Source organism: Corylus avellana, chromosome ca1 (genome assembly GCF_901000735.1).
Source record: "Corylus avellana chromosome ca1, CavTom2PMs-1.0".
In the NCBI taxonomy this organism is placed as follows: domain Eukaryota; kingdom Viridiplantae; phylum Streptophyta; class Magnoliopsida; order Fagales; family Betulaceae; genus Corylus; species Corylus avellana.
Genome location: NC_081541.1, coordinates 48268293 through 48279856, shown reverse-complemented (window position 1 = coordinate 48279856; position 11564 = coordinate 48268293). Strand labels below are relative to the sequence as shown.

The following is an 11564-nucleotide window of genomic DNA, read 5'->3' as shown; positions in this document are numbered from 1 at the left end:
AAAAAAAAAAAAAATGATACTTTTACAAAAAGTGCTTTTTGACTTAAAAGCATAATTTTTCAAACACAATCCTAAACACGCTCGTAAGCTGTAATTGTTGATTACAAAGAAGAAACGCATTGTCTACCCAAAAGAAAAATGCCAAGAAAAACAGAACTAACAATTATAAAAAGGAAAACACAACTAGCTAACAATCAATGCTATAAGAAAAATATCAAAAACTGAAATAAGTCACTAAAATTTGTGAGCAACTATCATTATTTTTTTCTTTACATTTAAAAAGATAATTTAAATCTGAAGTATTCTGAGGCAATAAGGTTTGTCAATACCTTGTCTGAGTATTCAACATGATGAACATTCACAAAGAAATCTACTTCTAAACTTTAACCAAAAAAGCACAGAGTTCGGTTCTATATAGATATATATATATATATATATATATATATATATATATATATATATATATACTTTTCTTCTCCTTTAATTTTTTTTTTTTTTTTTTGAGAAAATTCTTTACTGAATTGATATCCTTAATTGTGCCAATGTTACTTTCCAGCTGCTTCTTAAAATGTTTGCAGCACCCCCATCAACCAAATTAATTAACTTGAAGCAAATTCTAAAAGAATGATAGTCAGAACAAGCACTGGTACCCAATTCTTCTCACTTTTTGAGATGAAAAATTAATAATTAAGTTTTTATATTCTTTTTAGCATTCAATTCAAATTAATATTGGAGCACAATGGAGACAAGTACTTTCCATGTTATAATAACAATTTAATTGAAATTGAAATTGAACTTGCCATACTGGAGAAAGTTATGCAAGTTGGACTTTTATTAATTGTAAATGGGAAAGTAAACAATTGGACATTACAATAAAATTTTATGATATTGGGGTCTTAATTATTAACTTTCCAATGTGAATTGTACATGTCAAAAGAAATTAAATGACTACATGTCAGTCAATAAATTCTAATTTTCATGTCTAGAGTTTTTTTACCCCAATATTGTAAGACTTAATTATATATAATTTATTAATTTTTTAGCATATTAGAGTTTTAAAAGTCTTTTTTTTTAAAAAAAAAAAAAGTTCTTTCTTGTATAATTATTAATGATAAAGTTTTTCTCCAAATTAGGTTAGAGAAATTTCTTTCAACCTAGTCTAAAAAAGTGGTATGTGTCCCTTGAACATGTGAGATACACATATTTTTTTAATACTAGAGACAAAGTTGGATTAAATGTTATTAAAAACTCACATATTAAAAAAAGGGACACATGTCACTAGTACCCAATTAAGTCATGGCGAAAATGGATTCCACAAACTCTCTTGCTAATTAAAGAAAAAGCCATATCATGTTCATAAGTGGCTTGACAAATAAACCCTCTTGGCACATCCAAAAATCTCCAGTAGCGTCAATCTTAAAAGAATATCAATTCTCTTGCACCAAATATCAATTTGTTCTAAAACCAAAATACATAAACTATATCAGTTATCACCACCGTGAACAAAACGAAAAAAGAGAGCATCTTTGGCAAAATTAAAATAAATAAATAAATAAAACCCAATTCCAGAATATAAAACTCAATTCAATCGGAATCCAAAAGAAGATGAGCAACACAATATCAGCCTCACTGTTTGAGCAAGACCTAGATGCAGAAATTACATAAAAAAAAAAACAGAGGAAGCCATAGAATTAATCATTCTCAATTTATGCATGTCATGAGTTCCAATTTTATAGGATGTCCTCGAGGGGACACTCTTGCTCTGTTCTGTATTGCTATAAAAACTCTCCTTCATTCTTGTAACTAAACATTATGGGACTAGTTGGCTCTTAACTATACGGAAGGCTACTTAGTTTACACCAAACTATCCTGATGGTAGGCTGATCTGAACCATTGGCTTGCGCCTTTGAAGCACATCTGTCAAATAGTAGCCGTAGATCACGCACGCGTCTCAATGTTGGGGTTATTAATTAATAATTAACAGCAGAAAATAAAAATGACAATAGTACCTTAACGAATTAAAATCCTCTCCATTTAAAATTAAAGCCTAAATTATTAATTCTATCCATATGGATTGTTTAAAATATTTACAATTTGGATTTTTTAATAACCTTAAGCTTTAGTTTTAAAAACACCCTTTATGTGGACATTTTAACGAAATATTTTTACCAAAAAAAAAAAAAACTGACAAAAATATGGAATCGTTATTCAACTTGAGGTTTTTTTTTTTTTATTTTATTTATTTTTTTTTTTTTTATCAAATTCTTGTGTGTAGATAAGTTGTTTTGTGAGCTTTCTTGGTGTTAAACACAATTTTTTATTCATATCAGGGGATATTTGATACCCAAACTGATATTTTGAAAAATTCAAAATCAATGTGTTGTTTACCTGATTTGTAATTAATTTCTTATTTTATCAAAATAAATTCAGAAATCCATGTGTTGTATACCAAAAGAATATTGATTTATTTCATATTGTCAAATTTTGTCCACCGGACACTGACTTAAGATATTTCGTTAATATAACATTAACTTAAGTAGAACACATGTCACAATTTTATTAGTTCTGACGTATCACACTATCAAAAAAAATTTTGATCATAACGATTTCATATTATCAATTGATGTTAATCCAATTAAAATTTCTAGAACTGATTTGAAACTAGTAAACTGACATTTTACCTCTGTTAATATAATTGGAAAAACAGCCTTGTCAGATTCTAAAAATTGGCTCAACCCATCAAAGGCTTTCTGCATTGAATCAGGGTCAAATAATTTTTAAAAACAAGAATAACATGGTAGTAAATTTTCATCTTTGTTAAAATCTTGTTTATTACTGAAATTTCTTCTCTTTGTTTTAATATTGTTTATATTCTCTGTTATAATATTATTTATTGCTGAAATTTCTTCTTAAACCCTTTTGTAAAAAGAGTCAATTTACTTGAAAGATGGCATACTTGGCTGATTCACAACAATTCCAACTTCTGAAAATTCTAACCGCTCAAAGAGAAGAGGGTCTGCTACATTCACATTGAGCATTTCCGCTCCAGAAAGGAAAAAAAATTCCATACCAAGATGACCTAATGCCCAACTAAAAGAACATTCACATAAATGCCCAAAGCCCCAAAAATGACTAATCAAAAACAGAAAATTATGCCCACAACGTACTAATTCTCACGGAGGATTAGAATATCCACCCAAGACCGATAAAAGGGGAAAGAAAAAAAAAGGACTAAATCTTCCAATCACTTGACAAAATCACCAGAACAAAATTTTCAACGGCTATCTATCCTCCTCACAAGCTGTGAATCCTTATGCAGTAGCAGGTATCCGAGGTGCTGTAGTTCTGGCTGTTGCATTAACAGTCAATCCACCAGCACGATTCACCCGACCGCCGTTGCTGCTACCCATGTGATCGGTCCTTTGGTATCCGTCACCTCCACGGCTAGAAAATCCTCCTCGATTGCCATTTCTGTTTCCAAACTCAGCCCTGCCATTAAAGTCACCACGACCATAGCCGCCTCCTCTGCCACCTCCATAGTTTCCGTTTCCACGCCCTCTTAATCCTTCATTCCTATATCCAACGGTCCTTCCAGATGAAAATCGACTCTTACTGTTCCCTGGAGATTGAAAAAGAGCCACACTATCAAATGTCAAGAAATCAAGATGACCATGAATAAGCCCGACAGAGAGTTCATAGTGAGTACGAGAACGCAACTTGTCTATTGTGTAGAACTTGCACGGAAATCTCTAACAAATAGATCAAAGTTGATGTCAATACAAATTGTCTATTATGTATGGCTAAGAGATTTGTAGAAAAGAAATAACTGATAGGACGTAAAGCCCATTTCCTCATTCAATCAAGGATGCTCTTTTACCCAAGACATAAAGGGGCTAGAACAATGTTGAGACCTACACAAGCTGCTCCTTTGATCCCTTTCCTCTAGTGATATAGAAATGCATGTCCTTCATCTAACTCCAACATTAAAAGACCAATGCTGTATCTAACATGAACTATATAGAAAAAGAAACAGTTTCTTCCAATGTTTCTCTAGAAAGCAAATCACAAATCAGATGCCCTTTATCTAATTCCTAAAAGAACACAAAATGCCAAGCAGCTAAACATATTCCCAAAACAAAAAGAAAAATCTTAAGTGAGAGAAATTTGACCACAAAATACAACTTACCTCGACTGGTAGACCTCTTTTCCTCAACAACTGCTTGGCGCCCATTGATAACAATGGGTGAAGCCTGAAACGTCAATGGAAATATTATTTCACACAATAACAAAACACAAGACAATATTAAAGAGCAAATGGAAGCAACAATGGGCTTAAAACAAAAATATGATAGTCTTACAGATAACAAAATCAAACCAAAATCCAAGAAATCACGAGTATTGATGTCTAGACATATTATGGTATCATATCACTAATTCAATTGAGTGTCATTTTGTTTTCAAATATCAAAAAAAGAAGTTAAGACTTTCTAGCTGAGTAAAAATTAGAAAATTGACTAAAAACTAAAAGTTATAATTTACTAACAAATTAGCCATCAAAACCCCATATCTTCTTTAAACTGGACTTCAGTATTCTCAAGTATAACAACAAAATGAATCTGGTCAAGAGAGCAAGTCTGGAAAATTGCTGCAGCACCAACGGCATGGAATAGAAAGATAAACTAATAAATATAAGAACGGTATCTCAAAAGCAGTTATAGTAGTCAGGATAATCATACATCGCTAACAATGAAGGTAGCTAGGAGTCAACATAAGGCTATAGATAATGGTCGTGTTGGCATAAACTATTCAACCCATTGTGTTGATGATGAAACACTGAAAAACACAATCTTGAGCTAAGGGCAGCAATAGTTGGTTGCCCAGGTTGGTTTCTTATACACATATATTAGACCTATTGCATTTAGATTTCAATCAAAGTGCCTAACTCACAAAAAAGATTCAGAAATAAATGTATCAAACCATTCAACTAAGGAAACAAGTTATGGCCTATCCATCTACTTAGTCATATAAAACTATAACAGGAGAAAATAGAGAAAAAAAAATTACCACCATGGCGATATCTAATGAACACGAGAGTACACTTTGCAGGGCACTTGTCCATTTGACAAACATTCCAGAAATATAACCAGCATATCTCAGTCATAACCAATTCCAATAAATCATTATATACATAAAGAAACATCCTTAGAATTTGTAAATATGTGTAAGAAATCATATTCGCACCAATGGCATCCAAGAAGTGATACAGTCAATAAATGAAAGAAGTTATTGCCCCATCAATCTCTGCTCAATCATATCAAGCATAACAGAACAAAAAAAGGATCAGCACAGAAAAATCAGATGTTTACCTCGATTGCACATTGAACAGCACTTGCCACCTCAAATTCCACAAAGCCAAAACAAAATCCCTGTGGTATTGAAACATTGAAAATAAATATTAGTGGAGAAAACAGTTAGCAATGAACAACAGATATTAAGTTGACATATGACATACCTTTTGACTTCTAACTTGAATACCGCCACTCTTAATGGGTCCAAACTTCTTGAACTCATTCTCGAGTAGGGCAGGGGTAGCATTCACAGGGAGGCCTTTTATGTAGATAGAATGACCATCAGCTGTCCATACACACAAAAAGTAGACATTATTTAAATTAATACACCTGTAGAGAGTAATCACAACAAGAAAGATGCCGATCACACTGTGAGTTAACTAGCAGAAACACTGACACAATAATAACAAAAAGCACACCTTCAGATTCCTTATTACTGCTGTTTTCATTAGCATTTGTGCTGGAAACTGGAATGTCAGACACCGGGGCAGGAGGAGGTCCAGCAGTCAATGGTTGTTCTTGGCTCCTGGGAATGGATTTCCGAGGAGCAGGAGTTGGAGTTGAGAAAGGAGAAGCATTCTCCTTCAAAACCTTAACCTGTAAACCAGTATAAAGTGGTTTTAATATATAAGACCTTGATAAAAAATAATAATAATAATAATAATAATAATAATAATAAAATTTAAAAAAAATAAAAAAATAAAAAGACTAGAAATGACAAATTGAAGTAAAGGAGATCGTGTGTGCTCAAATCTCAGTGTACTATTAAATTAGCCCCCACATGTAGAGATTACCAGAATTAATCTTTCCAACAAAATGCATAAAGAAACAAGTGATAAGAATAGGATTTTGCATGATGGTAACGTACAATAGAGGCATATGACTTCTTTGGCACTTCTTCCATTTTAGAGTTAGGTTCGGCCACAATCTGCCAATCATCAGAAATTTGATCAACAACCTCAGGAACAGGTGCTTCCTCTTCTTCAATCGAATCCTGTACCTTCTCAGGAGGATTATACACTTCCTCTACATCAACGTCCTCTGGCACTGCAGGTGATGGTTCAGAAATATGGATCTCCAGGACAGAAGAAGGATCTGCAACACAATTATCCTTCAAATCAGTTAGAGTGCACCAAACAGCTTTACTTTGAATTGCAAATTGCATTTCACATTACCAAGGTCAGGACTAGGAGGCGTTTCAACATCATTATCCAAACCCTGGTTCCCCTCATCAACATATCTAAAAACATCATTCAGAACAAAGTAGCCTTTGTCTTGAGGCGCCAGGAAGAAACTCTGACTAAATTTACGCCTCAAAGTATCCTTTCCAGACAAATACCCAGTCACAAGAACAAGAACTCCCCCACTGAAAGAATCTTGTGCATCCACGGATAAGATTTCTGCTCTAAGGTCACTATATTGAAGAGAGAGTATCTTCTCATTGATTGCCTACTCAATGAAAATCAATCAACACAAAATAGAGGGATCAGTATTTAGTTCTCATAATTTTCAACCCAAACTACCATTTGTAAATGAACCTACAAAAAACACACAAATAATGTAAACAGGGCAATAAAATTAAAACCCCTCCTTTTCCCACTCTAGTTGTTACATTGTCTGAAGTGCTCTGTTTGGTAAGTGAGAAATTTCAGTTTTTAAAATCCTCCATTTCATCATACTTTCTGAAACCAGAGAACGATTTTAAACATTCTACCACACTATAAGCAACCAGAGATAAATTTTTATCACATAACGCAACCAGGAAAAAACACAAACAAGCCGAAACATGTAAGCCTCAAGATTTTAAGGGGAAGAAAAGATAATTTAAATAGGAAAATTAAAAAAAAGACACACAGAGAGGGGGGAGAGAGAGTAAGAGAGGTGGAAGCTCACTTGCATAGTGGTTGTAATGCTCATGGCCCCATTTTCTTCAGGACGACCAAGCTTACTAATATCCTGGTAAAATCGATGAACTAGCTCGGGGGATTGATGCAAGATAAGGTAGTACTGGTGAACAAAGGCATTGCCAACCTACATTTAACCACAAATTCATCCAAACCAATTAATAACCCAAAAACCAAAATAGAGCCCGTTTATAACATTTCATATCCGATATCAATACATACAACATCAGCACCAGGAGGGCAAGCTGCAGCTGAGACTTCCTGTTCCAAAGATGCCATCACTGAATTGATCTCTGAAAAAGCAATCACAATTCTAATTAAAAACGACTACTTGCTATCACATTTCACAACCACTGTGAAGTAAAAATAATTTACTATTAGATAGATTTAAACAAAGAAAAAAAAAACTAGTTGTCACCAACTTCTTATAGATATGTAAACAAGCACCCAATGGGTCTTGCTTATACCCCCCATCTTATGATTATGTTATTTAGGAGGAGGAGGAGCTATTTGAGATAGAGCTCATTTGCCCATTTTCCTCCAACTTGAATGCTTCATATATTCAAAAATATATACTTTCTGGAACTACTTTCCTCAATGAACTTATAGCTAACCGAGCATATTCTCAGGAAAACTGTCTTTTCCAAGAAAAAGGACACACATTTCTCTATTGTAGATACTCCTGAAGCTAACTGAAAAGACTTCATAAGACTTTTCCTAACCATCACCAAAGATCATACATGGAGACCTGGAGAGAAAACCTCTTTCACTATTTTTTTCCAAGAAAACATCATCAACCCAGCAAAACAAATACAGAACCCTCCGAATCGATTTTCCCATTTTCACCGGACCATTTTCCCGGAAACAAACAGGCCAAAAGAAAAAAGAAAACCAAGAACACGTAAAAAGAACCCAATGGGTCTTGCTTATTCCTCCGTCTTATGGTAATGTTATTTAGGAGGTGCTATTTAAGGTAGAGCTCATTTGCCCATTTTCCACCAACTTGAACACTCCATATTTTCAAAGATATACTTTCTTGAACTACTTTCCTCAATAAACTTATAGCTGATTGAACATATTCTCAGGAAAATTCTCTTTTCCAAGAAAAAGCAAGCACATTAAACTATTGTAGATACTCCTGAAGCTAGTTGAAAAGACGACAATAGATTATTTTCCTAACCATCACCAAAGATCATTTAGATGGAGAGCTCAGAGCTAGATGGAAAACCTTCTTCACTATTTTGTCCAAGAAAATATCACCAAACCAGCAAAACAAATACAGAACCCTACGAACCCATTTTCCAGGGAATCAAACCGGCCAAAAGAAAAAAGAAAACATAACGAATTTACTACGTCATATGTTTTCCCAGGAAAAAAACAGGGCATGAGAAAATGAAAAGGAAAAAAGTGAAGAAAATGATTGTTGGGATTTGGAAAGCGAGGATTACCTGAGCGAAGAGAACAGATCGGGCGGCGTGAGTGAGTTAGTGAGAGAGAGTGAGAGAAGGGGTAGTCTCTGTTTGCTCAGCGACCCCTCTCACCTCCCCTTCTTTTTTCTTTTCTTAGGGTTTTTATTAGGGTTTGCTTTTGGATCTTGAAGAGTGTGCTTGACACGGAGAGAGAGAGAGTTTTGGGTATTTAATTACACAAAAATTTTGTAGGAAAATTCATTTAACCCAATTTTTAAAATTGTCTTGTATATGATGTCAAAAATACTTTTTTATTATTATTAATATGGATTTTAATATATATATATATATATATATATATGTTTCTCACCAAGGTGCTCCATACATTTCAAGGCCTAATGAAAAAAGTAAGTGAGAAATTTGTCTTATTAATTAAATAACATTTATTTTAATTTTAATATTATATTTTATTTAAAAATTATTCTTCTGAAAAATTAATAATTAAGTTTTTATATTCTTTTTAGCATTCAATTCAAATTAATATTGGAGCACATTGGAGACAAACCCAAATACTTTCCATGTTATGATAACAATTTAATTGAAATTGAAATTGAACTTGCCATACTGGAGCAAGTTATGCAAGTTGGACTTTTTATTAATTGTAAATGGGAAAGTAAACAATTGGACATTACAAGAAAATTTTTATGATATTGGGGTCTTAATTATTAACTTTCCAATGTGAATTGTACATGTCTAAAGAAATTAAATGACTACATGTCAGTCAATAAATTCTAATTTTCATGTCTAGGATTTTTTTTTTAAGGCGCCAATATTGTAAGACAAATTACCATAATTGAGGGCCTTAATTATATATAATTTATTAATTTTTTAGCATATTAGAGTTTTAAAAGTCTTTTTGAAAAAAAAAATTCTTGTACAATTATTAATGGATAAAGTTTTCCTTCAAACTAAGTTTGAAAATTTTTTTTCAACCTAGTCTATAAAAGTGGCATGTGTCCATTGAACATGTGAGATACACATATTTTTTTAATACTAAGGACAAAGTTGGATGAAATGTTATTAAAAAAAAGAACCCAGTTTGTAGGAAGAGGCCCTAATTTGAGACTTTTATTAGCTTTTGAAAAATGATACACTTAACTCCTACTTTTAAACTCCCAAGTGCTTAGGGCATGTTTGGGGGTGTAACGATCAGGAAAAAGCGCTAGTCATATTTGCGTTATTACATCAAAAAGACTAGTCAATTTGAAGCTTCCTTATAATTCATTATAAACTACAGTTTCACATAGTAATTAGGCAATGTGAGACTTGACACTCATGACTATCTTTACAAACCACTCACTCTATGTAGGCTTTTCTCATTTTCCCAATATGGGACCGGGGTGTTACAAGGGGGCTTAAAAGTGCATTTAACACTCAAAAGGTCCGTTTGAAAAAAAAAAAATACTTATTTTATAAAAAAAAATTAAAATTAAAATTAAAAGCGTTTTTAAGGGTCCAAAAAGCTTAAAAATGGCCAAAATGTACTTTTGAGAAAAGCTTAAAAATGAAACTTTTGCCAAAAAGTTCATTTTGGACAAATAGACTCTTACTCACTCATAGTCAAATAAAAGTTAAATTTGAAGAAAAAATAATTAAAAAAAATCTCAAAATTTCTATTTGAAAAGCCACCTTTAAAATGAATTAAACTCTTTACATCTTTCTCTATTCTAGTTATATATATATATATATATTTTTTAATTATTTCTTTCATATTGGTAGATGAGAGAGAGGGTGGAAAACTAGAAATTGTTGATGCAGTTGTCACGCCTGGTAACTCCCAACCCTAGGTTCTGCGAGGAAAATAAGGGTATTACTGGTGGCCCGGTGGGTGCCACGCAAAGAAGGGGGAAGATGGCAACACCACTTCCAATGCCTAAGTTAATATCAGAGGAACACGAGATAAAGTTAAGACAAGAAAAATGCAAGAGAAAGCTAAGAATAAGGGCAATAAGAGCATTCATATTGAGCTCTTCAAACAAAAGTGAGATTTGAAGAGAAAACCCTACTTTTTTTCTAATTTGGAGAGCCACATTTTTTTTTTGACATGTCTGCACAAGAGGGGGAAAGAGGATTCGAACTAGTGATCTTTGCTTCATTAGGCGTGGTCCCAGCCGATTGAGTTACTTCTTGGTGACGAGAGCCACTTTTAAAATGAATTAAACATCAATCTCTCTACATCTTTTTCTACTTTAATTAAATATTCTTTTTTAATCTTTCCTTTTTCTTTATTTGTTGTTGCCATTTTCATGTGTTTCCTGTGATTTCCTGATCTAATAGTCTTTCTTTTAGCTAGCTTCTTCCCATAGGTGGTTGATTGAAACTTGCACCTTACTTTGTAGGCCTAAGAGAACTAGGGATGTGGGGCCTGTTTTCCGTGGGCTTCCACATGGCCTATTCTAGTAGTCCCACATTTATTTGGGTCATGGTTGACATGGTTGTGGCCCAATGAAAATTGGATGTGTAGGCTTTCACATTGCCCATTCTAGTAATCCCTAATTCCCTTGGATCATAGCTGTGGCCCAATAGAAATTGGATGTGTGGGATTCCACATTGCCCATTCTAGTAATCCCCAATTCCCTTGGGTCATAGTTGTGGCCCAATGGAAATTGGATGTGTGGGCCTCTGTGATGCCCCAAATATTTATCATACCAAAAAATATATGTATTTATCCACATTAGTCACTTCTTAAAAAACACCCATTTTTTAAATGGCTTAAAAATCATTTTATGCAAAAATACCAAACGCAAAGGACATTTATACGTAGAATCCCAACATAAGGTTAGTAAAGATTTCTTAAGTACTCCTTATATTCTCTCTTTCTCCAAATATTTTTAGATAGCAAA

General features: G+C 33.2%; 1 protein-coding gene across 1 annotated transcript; it reads right to left on the bottom strand.

Moving 5' to 3' along the window:
• Positions 1-2961: 2961 nt before the first annotated feature.
• Positions 2962-8799, bottom strand: LOC132163204 (nuclear transport factor 2-like). The gene is made up of 10 exons (XM_059573410.1): positions 8701-8799; positions 7475-7545; positions 7242-7379; positions 6524-6797; positions 6217-6443; positions 5768-5945; positions 5513-5634; positions 5367-5426; positions 4187-4250; positions 2962-3619 (listed from the first exon to the last, which is right to left on the bottom strand). The coding sequence occupies exons 2-10, from the start codon at positions 7529-7531 to the stop codon at positions 3312-3314; spliced, it is 1428 nt and encodes a 475-aa protein (XP_059429393.1). The 5' UTR covers positions 7532-7545; positions 8701-8799; the 3' UTR covers positions 2962-3311.
• Positions 8800-11564: the final 2765 nt, after the last annotated feature.

Coding starts and splice junctions, on each gene's coding strand:
- LOC132163204 (XM_059573410.1), bottom strand. CDS start 7,531: ATGGCATCTTTGGAACAGGAAGTCTCAGCTGCAGCTTGCCCTCCTGGT. Junction 5,635..5,767: donor CAGTAATAAGGAATCTGAAG/GTGTGCTTTTTG, acceptor GTGTATGGACAG/CTGATGGTCATTCTATCTAC. Junction 5,427..5,512: donor TTCAAGTTAGAAGTCAAAAG/GTATGTCATATG, acceptor TCAATACCACAG/GGATTTTGTTTTGGCTTTGT.